The sequence below is a fragment of the Sorghum bicolor genome, chromosome 3 (genome assembly GCF_000003195.3).
Source record: "Sorghum bicolor cultivar BTx623 chromosome 3, Sorghum_bicolor_NCBIv3, whole genome shotgun sequence".
In the NCBI taxonomy this organism is placed as follows: Eukaryota; Viridiplantae; Streptophyta; class Magnoliopsida; order Poales; family Poaceae; genus Sorghum; species Sorghum bicolor.
In genome coordinates, this window is record NC_012872.2 from 919,813 (window position 1) to 934,645 (window position 14,833).

General features: G+C 51.5%; 1 protein-coding gene across 1 annotated transcript; it reads right to left on the reverse strand.

Moving 5' to 3' along the window:
- On the reverse strand, positions 667–2,152 carry LOC8081367 (transcription repressor OFP3). Its single transcript, XM_002457049.2, has one exon. The coding sequence runs from the start codon at positions 2,086–2,088 to the stop codon at positions 952–954; it is 1,137 nt and encodes a 378-aa protein (XP_002457094.1). The 5' UTR covers positions 2,089–2,152; the 3' UTR covers positions 667–951.

Genomic DNA, 14,833 nt, shown 5'->3' on the forward strand with positions numbered 1-14,833 from the left:
ACTGTAAATCGCGAGACGAATCTTTTGACCCTAGTTAGTCTATGATTAGACAATATTTACCACAAACAAACGAAAATGCTACGGTAGCGAAATCCAAAATTTTTTCACGTCTAAACAATGCCGATCTCTTCTTCAGCGATTTTGAAACGAAAACACGCATGCATTTTTCAATGGTCTTGGCGTTGATGTCATGCATGCAGATGGTAGTACCACTACTAGTTGCTTCACGACAGGATTCATCGGTCACTCCGTTTTGAAATTTCAGTTGATGGATTGAGAAGCCCTCGTCTCACCTCACCTCACTCAACCAACGGTGTTGGTGTGTTGCCTTGCCGACACAAACAAATAATGTGACACGAGCGAGCACAAGTAGAGTACATGCAGTGTTGCCATCATCATCATGGTTTCTAAAAGTCCAAATGATTGACTGACCACGATTGAAAATCAAACGGCCGCACAGCGCACAGGAACAGAACGCACATGCAGATGCAGTGCAGGGGCCTCTCTAGTAGTAGTACTAGGAGTATCTATGTTTCAGCTAGCAAACAAAAGCCATGACACTGTCCCTGATAGTCTGATCACTGGTGAAACAAATCCCAAATCCCCTTCCAAATCTGAAGCTGGCTGGTTCAGCTTCAGAAGCTCAGAGCCTAGAAACAGTAGTACTAAATTGACAGTACACAGTCGCTGTGTCATCCACATCCACGAATTGAAATTACACACCAATATCAGTCATTGTGAAATTGATTAACAAGGAAGATTAATCATGCATGAACAGTTGCACAGCTACGATTACAGCAAGCTCCATTCATTTCATTAACCCAGGGCGCACTCTTAACAAGCTTATTGGTGACGATGGACGAAGCTAGTGGTACTGGTAGTTATGTAGCAGCAGTAGCAGCAGCAGCAGCAGCAGATAGCCGGAGTCGGTGCCGATGCCGGTGCCGCCGGCTAGCCGCCGTGGACGACGACCCAGATGTCGGAGAATGCCTGGAGGATGACGGGGTGGTGGCGCGGCGCGTTGAGGGAGAGGTAGGAGCGCAGCAGGCGCTCCATGTCCGGCGGGCCGAACAGCTGCCGCCCCACGATCATCTCCACCATGGACGACCGGAAGTCGGCGTACGGGTCCCGCGACCGCTTCACCACCGCGAAACCCCTGCGCACTTGCTCCTCCGCCGCCGACACCACGGGGCGGAATCCGTCGCGCACGCCGCACGTGTCGCAGCTGCTCGTCGCGCGCCGGTGGTGGCGTCTGGCGGTGACGGCGGGATGGACCTGGCCCCTTTTCGCCGTCGTCATCGTCGTCCTAGGAGGTTTGGGTGGCTTGCCGGAGGATGCTGCAGGGGGCTTCGTCTTCGTCGTTGTCGTCGTCTGCTTCTTCTGCTTCTTGGTGTAGAACTCGGAGGAGTCGGAGGAGAAGCTTCGCGACGAGGAGAAGAAGGTCTCCGCCGACTCGCCGGCCAGCCTCTTGCTAATGCACCCGGCACGGCCGGCGAGGTCGTCCTCGGCGTCGCTGCTGAAGACGTCGGTGTCGGCGTCGTCGTCGTCGGAGCTGCTGAAGCCGTAGGGGTTGGAGAGCAGCTTCATCCTGATCATCGTCTTGTCGCACTTGCCGCCGCCGAGTGGGTGGTGGTGACTACCGTACTCGTCGCGCGGGCTCTTCTTCTCCTTGTCCTTGTTCCTCTCCGCCACAGACGCCGGCGCGTCGACGGAGAAGCGGGAGGGCTGCGCCGCCACGTCCCGGCGACGGCGATGGTGGTGGAGGCGGTCGACGGCGGTGGAGAAGGACTCGGTGCGGCCGACGAGGTCGCGCCGCGACGACGCGAGGAACGAGTCCCGGTCGCCGGCAACGTCCGCGGCCAGAAGCGCGCGGCTGGAGGAGCACGCGGAGGCAGCCGCGGGCGGCGGCGGCGGCTTGGTGGTGGAGGCGGCCGCCGCGCCGCCGACGACGGGAGAGGAGGAGGCGCAGGAGGACGCGCCGGCGGTGGTGTTGCAGGTGGAGCGGAGCAGCGAGCCCGGGCGGAACATCCGGGCCAGGCGGTCCCGGAGCCGGCTGCTGCTCCTCCCGCCGCCGCCGCCGTGGTCCATTGCCGACGCTGGCTCGGGGCGGCGGTGGTGTGGTGGTGGTTCTTGGAGCAGCGGAGCACCGCCGGTCGGGATGCGAGTGTGGTGGTGGACTGGTGGTTATATATAGCGGGAAGCGGGCGAGGGAACCGCAGCGGCGTCGTGCGTTTTGAATTGGATTCGCTGGGGTGAGTGGTGTGGTGACTGACTGGGGCGTCCGTCCGCGCACTAGGAAACGTGAGGAAAAGCAGGTCACGTGTTCCGTCGACGGAGAGGACTGCACGTAGACGTAGTAGTAGTAGTAGTACGACTGCTGATCATGCATCCTGGGTTACGCACTCTGACAGAGATTCCGCCGTGTGTAGGCTTTTGGCGATTAGCCTCCGATCCTGACACGGACTGTTCTGTCTTTTTGCTCGTATTTTATTTTATTTTATTATATGTCCCTTTGTGTATCATAAAAAGCTAAAAAGCCCCCTGTTTTTAGGACACTTGTTTGATTATGGATTATGGAAATTGGACGTCTTTTTTGAATGGACGATGAAGATTAAGAGGTCGAAAAGGACGTGCATTTTTGGCTCGTAATCATCAAAATCATTTGTCATGGTGATGGACGGTGAACGAAGAATCGGTGAGCAGCCGGAGCATCCGCGATCGGGCACTTGGGGGCAGTGGGGGGACAGGGAGATGGATCATGGATGGACAACGTGTCCTGAAAGCGGCTCCGGCACCGGCAGGGGTACCTGTCCAGGTCCAGGGTGTCCGTACCGCCGCGCCGCGCCAGCCGTGCTCTGCTCACTCCGCGACCTTAATCAGGTTCAGCCGTTCATCAGGCCTTCGATCAGGGAGAAGGGGGTGCCGACTGCCGACGGCGACGCCTCGGTGCCGGCCGGAACGCAGAGCACGCCGGCAGCGCGCTGCACACCTCACCCCACACACGCGCCGTGCTGTTGGCCGGCCTGTGCCTGTTGCCCGTGTCCGGCGCGCCCACCTCGCTTGGTTTCCGTTCGGCGCCGGCCGATGTGTCACCGGGCCGGACGGATCAAGCCTCTCGTTCGTTTCGTTGGCCGGCCGTTCAAGCGCCGCCGCGCGCGTGTCCATAGGTCACCAACCGGCGCGCTAGATAGATAGCACCTCTGCCTTGTCATGGATGGGGTCGGCGACACGGCGATTGTCGCATGCACGAGGAACAAGCACAGTGAGGATACAAGCGGGAACACGCGCCCTTGTTTCGGGGGAGGCACGCGGTGTGGTGTGTGTGACACGACGTATAGCAGTAGCAGATGAGGAGACTCCAATCCTCCATCCTCTGCCTGCCAATGCAAGTGCGTGCCACAGTAAACTACTCCTGCTCTCCCACCGTAACGGCCAGAGCGTATATACGTGCCCGATCGATCGAGCAGGATCACGCGTCCCATATGCACACGTGAACGCTCGGGCCGGGCCGGGCCGGGGAGGCGACGCATCGTCGTCAGCGTCACGCCAGCCAGGTCACCCTCACCCGGCAGCCATGCATGTGCATGGCATCAACAGGACCCAACTACGACGTGCTCCACTGCCGCTGCTGCCTGGCTTCTGCGTCGTGCCGCCCCCGTTTATTTGTTTGATGGCAGCCAGCCATGGACGCAAACGGAAACTGTTTCCGACCCCTGTACATGTGTGCCCTCTTTCCTCATCTGGGTTTGGTTGCCAGCCCTGTAGCTAGGTCGTAGCAGGCAAACAGTAAGCTTTATATATATAATGCCACGTCGTTCGCATTCAATTTCAGTCTGCGCTGGAGCATGTATATATAGGCTGCTACAAATGTACCGTGCTACTCTCTAGAAGTAATAAGTCATGCCGCTCCGTACCCTTCTTTTACCTACAGTAAGTTTCATAGTCTAATCAACTCAACCGACCAAGATGATTGGAGGAATGTGACTTGTTGCTCTTTCAAAACAAACTCCCCATCCTGTCTCTCTGTGCTCGGCAAGAAAGTATATATATATATATATTACACTAATCTGTGTATATATATATATATATATATATATATATATATATATATATATATATATATATATATATGGTCAGTTACACTAATCTATGTATATATATAGGGCGGGTCTTGTTTCGATCTCAATCGATCGGGTGGTGGTTTCCAATTAACCACTGGACATTCTTAATTAGGACGTGTTTTGGTTTGAAACCTTGCCTGAGCGCCCCCGCTAGGCAACCGCACAACTACATCGAAGGATGACTCGGCGTTAATGTCTGACCTAGTAGCTAGGCGTGAGGGTGACAAACCATGAAAAGTTTTTAGTTTTTTGGGTGAACTAAACAAGGTATTAGTAGGATACAACAATAGTAACACTAATGCTGTAGCAGCATAGTACCTACTAGCAGACATGTGTGCTCAGACACACATTCCAGTGTTCGTTGCGCGCCGATCGATCGCCATGAATTCCCTGCAGCAGGAGCAGCATCGTCCAAGGTTCTTCGGATCCACCACCAAGGATAATGCAGGTAGCTGTAGCTCTGGATCCCAAGGAATCACATGTTGCAATACTCCTACAAGGCCTCAGGATAATGCAGGTAGCTGTAGCTTTGCAACATTTGAAATGGATGGCCTCATTATTTCCCCTGCCAAAGGAGAAAGATGTTTCCAAGGTCCTCTTCTCCTCTGCTGCCCTGCCCTGCCCTGCACTGGCCTGCCTGCATCATCCACAACCATACCTTCCTGCTTGATCTGCCGCTAGCTGCTGCAGCTGCACAAGAACATACTAGCTCACAGGGCATTTAAAATTCCACATTGCTCCCCTTTGCAAACACTCCACGTGTACTGCTAATAATCTCAGAAAACCTAATTATGCACACTAGTTATTTTTGTAAATATGGAGCCTACTATCGCCTAGCTGCCCTCTGCTCTGCTCGCCATGCGCCCTTCCTAGTAGTAGTGTGCTGCTGATTGCTATTACTGCTGGTGCAAAATGCAGGTAGCGCAGCATGCATGCCTCTGCACTGCACCTGCACGGCTGCGGCTGCACCTGCTGCCTCATCGTTGGACTTGGACAGACACGCCGCATACGTACTGGTTGCTGCACTGCATCCACCGTTTGGTTACAAGTCCCTATCCTAACATTACTGTACATGAGGCAGCTAGCTATGCGTCGTTATCTTCCTAAACATGCCTACTACCCTGCTGTCTCATCTCCTACTCTACCAATACTACTATGCATGCAGAATTCAGATGTGTACTTCCAAAAATTTTCAAAATTCTTCATCACATCAAATCTTTAAACGCATGTATAAAATATTAAATATAGATAAAAATAAAAATTAATTGCATTATTTGTCTATAATTTATAATACGAATCTTTTGAATCTAATTAATCTATGATTAAACAATAATTGTCAAATATATAGTAAAAGCCAAAAAAAATCCCGAAGTAAACATTATGCAGGCAGCACCATGCATGCTCTAGTGGCCTAGCTGGTCACCAGCTATACTATCTACTTATCTAGCTAGACAAAGAGCTATCATTCAGAGGACGACTTGCAGAAAAGAAAAGGAAAAAGAAAAAAAAAACAACTGCATGCATGCAACTGTGCAATTGCAGCGTTTGTGTGTATATATATAATATATCCATTTGAGCAGTTTATTAGGTCGTCTATATATGTGATTGCGGTAAAGTAAAATTTGTCTCTTAAGTATATACCGGAACTGATAACATTCAAGATTATGCAGGATTATAAACCACGGGATTCATTCTGAGATTCGTGTCTAGCAGATTGTCTCTTCCAGCTATAAAGGGCATGTGCTGGGCAAAGAAACTGCGTTCATGTGATTGCATATACGTACTCCGTATGTCTACCAACAAGGCCTTGTTTAGGTCAAAAAAAATGCCACATCGAATCTTACGGCACATACATGAAGCATTAAATATAGATAAAAATAATAACTAATTGCACAGTTTATTTTTAATTTGCGAGATGAATCTTTTTAAATCTAGTTAGTCAATGATTGGACAATATTTATTATATATAAACGAAATTGCTATGGTGTCTATTTTGCAAAAAAAATTAGAACTAAAACAAGGGCGTCGAAAAAATAGTGTAGGTCAATGAGCAGCAACAGTCTTCAATTCTCTCAACAGTGCAGCGAGCGAGCAAGGAAGCATAGCAGACAGGAAGCAGAGTTCGGAGACCCATCACGGCCCATGCATATATAATTGGTGATGGTGGATCAGCATGACATGCATGGTGGAATTTGTCGACATGTATATCTGTGGAATTCGAAAGAGAAGCAACGACGACGGCAGTGTAGTAGTAGGGCCAGACTCTCTCGGCCCGGATTTGAAAACGAAAACTTGGGTTCCCCGATCCACAACATCAAATCACCTGCATGCGTCTGTGTGTGTGTGTGCGCGCGCGCGCGCACTGTGCATCAGCTCGCCCTGTTGGCAGCACGCACGGCCCTTTTGCCTCTATAGTCCCTTCAGTCTTTATCATCTCCAAGACCCCAACAGCAGCTGCGACTGTATAGATCGATAGGTCTGTTCCTGTATGGCTGTATGTACATGCATTATCGTCTCATCGATCACAACTTCACAAGGCTGGCCTGTGTCCGTGTGCTAGCTTGTTGCCATATGCCAAATGCGCCACTACTCTCTTAGCTTTGTGGATGCTTAATTTCATGCATGCAAATATATAAAAGGACCCATGCATCTGCCGGCCGGCGGCCTCTCTTGGCTCTGGGACCTGGACTGGACGGATTGCTGGAGATGATGTGGCACTTCTTCACTAGTGTCTGCTTTTTTGTGAGAGAGGGTACGTAGCTAGCTGAGTTGACGTGAGCTGCGTGGAGACGCGCGGCCGGACGACGTGACGCTACTCTAACTAGCTTGCTCCATCTATACTGTACAAGCTCTGCTCTCGATCGACTCTCGTGTGTGTGTGTATAGGAGCACGCAGTACTGTATACCTGCAGTACGTGTGCAAGCTGTGATCGAACTGACGATGCATGCCGGGTGCCGGCCTCGCCTCACGCAGCTGTGTACGTGTGTGTAGCTAGCCACCGGCTACACTACTGCCCACTGTAGCAATAGCCAGTCGTCCCACAGTCGTGTAGTGGAGGTACGTAGCTGCAGCTGCATGCATGATGCATGGCGATGGGAACAGTGCTCCGATCCGGCCGGAAAGGTGAAACAACGCGCGCGCGCGGGAGGTGTACCTGTACCTGTACGTACGACCGTACGTGCTGGACGTCAGCGAGCAACAGTGGACGCACTCAACACAGCGATGCGCGAACCGTGCAGTGCTGCCGTGCTGGTGCTGGTGCTGGTGCGGTGGTGGGTGCGCCATGCATGCATTCCTGCTGCCTCTCCCGGCCCCTTGCATGCATGCATGTGTTGTGTGCACACGGAAAGCAGGAAGAATAGTACGTGTACGTGTACGTGTGTAAACAAGCTCATCATGCACTTTTATTTTATGCATGTATCTTGGGTCTGCTATACGACGATTATGAGCAGAGGCGATTATTGGGAACGAATGAATGAGCAGATAGCACAGGCTGCAGGTGAGTTGTGTGTGCTGATGCCTACTGAGTGCTGATCGAGTCCTGAGCATCAGCAGATGCAGCATCAGCCAAGAAATTCCTCGTGCCGCCCCGGCCGGTTTGGATTTAAGCGCGTTCGATTCCCGGAAGCAGCTACTGTATTCGTTTCGGGGCGCAGGCAGCAGCAAGTGGCATCCCCCACTCACATCTATCCCACCGGGAATTCCGCCACTGCGTCTGCGTGCGTGGACTTTTATATTTGCAGCCACCTTGTTGGAAAAATACTCTCCGCACGCCCCAGCGATACGGTGGATCGAGAACCTTCTTACTCGGTGCCGTGAGAGGTTTGAGCGCTGGCGAGCAGTGAACTCAACAGTAGGTGAATACAGTGAATGCGTTCTCTCTATCCATTAATGACGGCATCGCGCCCTTTATATAGGGCTCAGAAACCGACCCAATGACGTTTACAAAAATGCCCCGTGACGGTGGGGGAATATCCTAGCATATTCTCCTATTGCGGTCTACTGACTCTAAGCCACTTGTGTAATTTCACCTCACGATCTCCACGCGTGTCTCCTGTCTAGGGCTTCAGCAGATCGGAGACGCAGATCCTCCGCCTGATCGCGGATCCTTCGACACTTCATGCGTCGGAGGTTCTTCGGCTCGGGCGCGTCGGAGGTTCCTCGGTTTAGACGCCGTGGAGGTTCTCCGGGCCGCTTGGTCGCCGATCCTTCGACGCTTCTCCGTCGGAGGTCCCTTATCCCGGACGCGTCGGAGGTTCTTTGCCTCCGGCGCGTCCTTAGCCATCCTCAGACTTGGGAGGGTCGGAGGTTCCTCCTTCCTCTGCTTGTTGGCCTCCGACGATGTCAGTCCCTGCACACACTTAGCAAGACAAGTCGAGTCATCAACGCCAGTCTCTTTCTAGGGTCCTCCACGCGCATTCCCACGGAGGTTTCCTTGGCGAAGGATATCCTCCAACCCTTCGGGAGTCGGAGGTTCCTCGGGCAAAGGGTATCCTCAGACGCTACCAGGGGGAAGGATGCGGCCATTCCCCAACAGTTCCCCCCTTTTTGGGCTAATGGCACTCCTGCGGTCCATGTGCTCAAAAACATGTCGCGCTGCGGAGGCTGCGAGCATGGTGGCTGCCTTCCCCCCTGGTGCGCAGGATGTGGTTGTTAGCTGTGCTGTAAAATTGTTTATTGTACTTAGACAAAATTTTGTTTCTCAGCACCTTCCGCTCACTGTTGTTCTGATATCCTTCGTGTGTTGGATTGCGGAGGATGTTATAGCCGTTGGAGTTAGCCGTTGGTAATGGGGAATTGCAACGGTCAGGCCGATTCCTACGCTTATAGCCGTTGGTCGTGGGGAATCGCAACGGTCATGTTGCCGCAGGCCCCCCCCTATAAAAGGGGGTGGGGGAGGAGCTCTTGGCTATCACCCCTGCTGCCTGCTGTTTGCATACATTCCTTCGCCACATCTCACTCTCTGAGCTGCTCGCGTGCGCTTTTGCTGATTTTAGTTCATAAGTGTGGTCGGAGGATCTATGGTGGCTCATCTTCCTCCACCGTGTCCTTCGAGGTCAGATTTTTCTGGTCCTTTGCGTAATTTACTTAGTGTGAGGTCCGGAGGTTGGCTGCGGAGATTTGAGGAGTGGATGCTTGAGGTGGCAGCAGCTCAAGATCTGGAGGAGACGTTGTCTGACGTTGAAGCTTCAGTTGGGGATCTGGTCAGTGCGAAGGAATTTGAGGAGATGGTTGCGATCACTTTTGAGTTTGGTGAGTCTACTGTAAGGACGGAGGATATTGCTGATATGGTTTTGGCTAGGTTTTTCAAGGAGGGTCGTGCGAAGGCTCCTCCTGCGGGTCAGACGGTACCTGTGCCTGAGGAGGGATATGCGGTTGTATTCAGGGACTTTTTTACCTGCGGACTTCGGATGCCTCCGTACCATTTTCTTCGCGAGGTGATGGAGAGTTTCAACGTTGAGCTGCAGCATTTCAGCCCCAATGGGATACTGACCCTTAGCAAATTTTCGTGGGCGTGTGAATCCTACGGAGCCATGCCCCACATTGACACTTTCTGCTCGTATTTCGAACTTCAGCGCCAGCCTAAGAAGGTGAAGGATGCCGAAGGTGTTGAGTGCATTGCGCAGTTTGGAAGCTGCGCGTTCATGCCGCGCCGCACAATGCATGGGCCAAGGTGCGAGATCTCCTACTGCCAAAAGGGCAAGTGGGAGAAGGATTGGATGAGAGCCTGGTTCTACGTGAAGACCCCCGCTGCGTCGAGGACTTTGGATGACGGTAGCGTTGATAAGGTTTACCCTTACGCATCGTTGATGAAGGAGTTGAAGCCTATTTCGAAGGTTGATCCTTCGAAGCCGGTGTCGGAGGAACAGCTTGAGGCGCGATTGGCTTGCGACAAGGCCTTTGCGCAGGCTTGCCGATACTCCGGAGGTCGGGACCTGGTCGAGGAGATGGTTGCAGCCGACTACTGGCCCCTTGGCCGTAGGACTGACGAGTTCACCATTGAAATGGTGCGAGTACCAGTCTTTGGTCCTCCGGAGGGGTTGCCGTTTCCTCGATTTGGCGCGGGTTTGCCTGAGGATGAGACGCAGGAATCTTTCCTTGACCGCGTGGAGGTTTCTGCTCGAAGGATCGTTGGAAAGATCTCAGAGAAGGAATACCTCCAGCGGAAGTCCGCACTTGGGACTATGCCGCGTTTCAATCGCGTTTTTGAAGAGTTGGGGATCGAGTATGAGGATTATGTCGTTCCTCCGGAGGTTCTTCTTGGTTTGGAGAAGAAGAAGGATTCCTCCAAGGCTGTTGCTGCGGCGGAGGCTAAGAAGAGGAAGGGTGGTGGTGCTGTCAAGCAGCTGGCGAAGAAGCGAAGGGCGGAGGTTGTGCTGGAGACTCCTGTGGAGTCTTCCTCCGCCCGCTCTTCTGCTGCCGAGTCTAACTCGGTGGCTTCTGCTCCTGCGGAGGCCGCTCCTGCTGGTGGAGCTCCTGGGGTTGAAGCCTCGCGTGCAGTCTCTTCTGTGCGAGCGCCTTTCGCGTCCCTTCTTGGGGAGGAGTCTTCCGACGCGGAGGCCCCTGAGGCGAGTCCTGCGCGGGAGGCAAATCCTGCAGTGGATGAGGGTCCTGCGCGTGGGGCTTCAGTTGGCAGAGGGTCTCCGCCAAAGGATGTGCGGGATGAATCCAGTGACGATGCAGAGTCCGTCTCTGTTCGGAGGATTAAGAGGGCGGAGGATCTCCCGTGTCCGGCTGGAGATGGTATAAACTCGTTGTACATGGGTAAAATTTTTGTTGATTCTTGTTTTTCTTTATATAATTTTTTATTGACTTGGTCTCATGTTATTTATATATCTTTCAGAGGATGTTTTTGCTGGGTTGGCTACCGCGGAGGAATTGGCCAAAGGCGCCAGCGTTGCGCAGGAAGGACTTGCTGATCCTCCGCGGCGTGAGCCTGCGCCTTCTGCGTTGGCAAGTAGGCCTTCGCCTGCTGATGTTCTTGGTCCCGGTGAGTCTCTTCTTTTTTTGTTTAATACATTGGTTTGTTTTTTTTGGTTTTTTATTCTAAGGTTTGTTTTGGTTTTGCGCAGGTGCTTCTGATCCTTCGATCACAGGTTGGACTGATGCCTTGCGCGAAGTTCATTCCTTGGTCGGAGGTTCGTTTTTTGGCCTCCGCCAACTGGTTTTGGGTCCTTACGATTTTTTTTCTTACTTGTTTCTGCTTTACAGATCCTTTCCGTCAGAAGCTCTGTAGCATGGACTTTGACACGCTACTCCGCGTGCAATTTGAGCACCATAGCCTTGTACGTTTACGATGTGTTATATCTTCCTTCGCAGTTTTTCGGTCGGAGGTTGGTTGTAACTTCTTATTTTTGAGCAGGGTCATCACATGGCTGCCGCCTTGGAGGAGCGTTGCTCCCGGGAGGTTATCTGCCGTGATGAGGCGATTGGTGCTCTAAAGAAGGAGAACGAGACCTTGGAAGCTGAGAAGGCTCGCCTGTCGGAGGAGGTTAGGGGGTTTTCCTCCGTCCGGCGAGAGATTGATTCCCTGAAGAAGGAGAGGGATGATTACAAGGCTGGGTCGGAGGTTCTAAAGAAGGAGAAAGAAGATGCTGAAGCTTCAGCGGCTGTCCTTCGCACGAGTGTCGCCGAGGCGGAGGCGGCTAGGGATTTGGCTATGCAGCGAGCCGAGAAGGCGGAGGACATTGCTGAACGCCTTCGCAAGGAGCTTGATGCTGAGCGGATGTCTGCGGCTGAGTTGCAGACGCGCATGCAGAAGGCGGAAGCGGAGGCTGCAGCTATTGTTGGGCTCTATGCCGACTCGCTTGCGAAGTTCGGGGGAAGTACCTCTGCTCCTCCGCCCGGTGGCGACGTTGGGGCTGCCCTCGCATGGCTGAAGTCTCATATCCGCATGCTCCCTGACTTTGTTGGGGGTGCTGTTGATTTTGGGGCTTTGGCCGCGGTTAGCTCCTTCGCTAGGCTTTTGCGGCGCGAAGGTTGCTCTCATGCAGAGGGAGTTGCCAAGGAGGAATTTGCTGCGGCGGAGGACGTTGGCGAAGGCACCTCCAGTGTGCGCAAATCTATCCGGAATTTTATCAGTTCGTTCTGAATTAGGTTTGGGCGGGCTGAGGCGAAGAAGATCGCGGAGGCTCGTCGCGCTGAGGTATTTTTGATTTGGTTTTTTTTTGTATTCTGTTTTGCTGCTTTGCAATGTATCTTAAGTTTGCTGTCTTGCAGGAGGTTGCCAAGAAAGCGGCTAAGGTTGACAAGCCCGGTCCTTCGCGTCCCCCTAGCGAAGCGCGTCCTTCGACTCAGGCTGAGGCGGAGGTTCGTGACCCAGGTGCTAAGGCTCCGGAGGAATCTGGCGCCAAAGCTTCAGCGCAGGCCGAGACTTCTGCTCCTCCTCCGCCTCAGGTGTGAGGTTATTTAGTTTGTAGGTTTTTTTTTGTTTTTTGCGTCTGCCGCACATGCGACGTTTTTTTGTAAGAAATGTCAGAGGTTTTGATTAACTTGTAAAGACTGTTGGAAATGTAATATATTGGTTTGTTTTTTTTGGGTAAACCTTTGTTTTACACTCTGATCCTGCGCAGGTCTCTGGCGGAGGACCTGCGCAGGATCTTAGCGTGACTCCGCTTTCAATTTTCTATAGAGGAATTTATGTTTCTGGCGAGTTGTGGGAGTACTGGCGGATTGCCTTCCCTAATATGAGAGTGGTGAATATGTTTGAGTTTGTTGGATATGACCTAGATGACGAACGATCTGAATTCGTCCGGTCGCTTGCGCGCCGAGGTTCATGGCCTCCGGCTTAGGTGGTGGTTTTTGTTTTGTTTTTCGTTTGGCCTAGGTCATGTGTATATCTCTTTGACATGGTTTGTTGTGTTTGTGCAGCTGCCATATCCTATCCTTCGCATCTTCGGTGAGAAGGATAGGGTACGCTGGGTGTCGGAGGTTTCTGAGGATTTGGCCGAGCCTTTTCTTCATGGTTATCCGGAGGTTCGAGAGATTTGCTATACGTTTTGGTTTTATCCTTCGTTTTGGTTGGTTTTGAAATTGTTCTTTTGCGAAGGTTGTGAGATCTGCTCCTGAGGAGGTTCTTCCTTCGAACTTTGCTGAAGGAAGCTACGTTACTCCGGTGACGTTCAAGCGTGGGGATCTGTATGCGAGGGGTTATCTGATTGATTGGTGGCGTCATAAGTATCCTACGCGTAGTATTGATGACTTAGTTGATTTTCTTGTTCGTGATTACTGCGATGACCTTAGGCTTTTTCCAGATTCGTATGTAAGAATTGTGCGAGAATCTTAGAACCTTCGACGTTTGACGGTCGGAGGATGTTTCTCGTTTTTTTATTGTAAACTTTTGTTCTGTACGTTGTATATAGTAAATAAAGATCAGACATTTTTACCATTGATTTGGCCATGGCCTCCGCACTTTTTGGTTTTATTTTTATTACAACCTTCGCGCTACAGCGTTTATACATTGCAACGTCACGGTGGTGTTGATCCTAAGGATCTTTGTGTTGCTGTAACCTGCTTGTGTTTGATGCTTGATATTGCGAAGGTATTGGCGATTGTTTCTTGTGCGCAGGATCGCCGCTTCCTGGCCTTAGGACCTTCGACTTTTCTAGTGCGGAGGATCCTCTGCTGAATTGTGCTATTTTTTTACTTTGCTCAACTCCCGTGGAGTGTTGTCGAGGAGAACCTTCGGGTATGTGTGTCGAAGGTTCTGAAGGGATGTTACGAGACTTCGTGCGATACCCTTCAGAGACCTCTGAGTCTCACTTGTAAATCTTTTGTTGTGGTTGTACACGACTCTGTGGTCGATGTTCATCACAACGCCGTGGTTCTAACATTACGAAGCTTCGTGCAATACAAACTTTTGTTGTTGATGTAAGGCTAACTCCTGCTTCCATGGTGGCCTAAATTTTTTCCTTTGTGACTGCTAGGTTTGCACTCGATGTTTGGGTCTTTGTATACTGATCCTGGTTGAGGTTGGGGGCAAGGTGAGCCTGGTTTTATAGGCTTTGATGCATTTATTTTATGTACTCTGTTAGGTTAAAATTTATTATCGAGATATTGATGGTTGTTGTGGTAGTTGGTTTTGCTGTACCTGACTGAGGGTTATTGTAGTTTTGTTTTATTTTCACACTTTGTTTGTTGGGGGTCTGCTTAGAGTAGCAGGATACCTTCGACCTTATTTTGGTGAAGGTTATGTGAATTTGGTTGAGGTCTGTCTTGTGAATGTTAAACCTCCGCTGCCTTTGGTAAAAATAATATAGTTCCTGATGCCTGATTGTCCTCAGGTCTTTGTCAGGTTTGAAGGCTTTGTTCCTTCTGGCCATGTTGTGATGCCTGAGGAGGACAAGACTTTTTCACTTTTTGGCCATGCTATCCTTGCTGCCCGGCTCTTGGCTAGGTCTTTTGCTAAGGATTTGGTGTTTTTTCACCTTTGAGGACGTTCCGAGCTTTCTTAACTTTTGGATGAAAGCTGCGGAGGGTCCTTGTGATCACGTGATGTTTTGTCGAATGCCACAGCCTCGTTGCTGGCTGTTTTTCGACTTTTGGGCTTTGGTTCTGGGGTGGATTCCTCTTTATATCTCAGAGGTTTTTACATAGGTTCTGCCTCGTTAAAAACCTCACCTCCTGGTAGGAGTACCCCTGTGAGGAAAAGAGTGCAGACCTTGGAGTGCGAAAAAGTAGAGAGAAAAAGAAAACAAGCGTATTTAGGTAC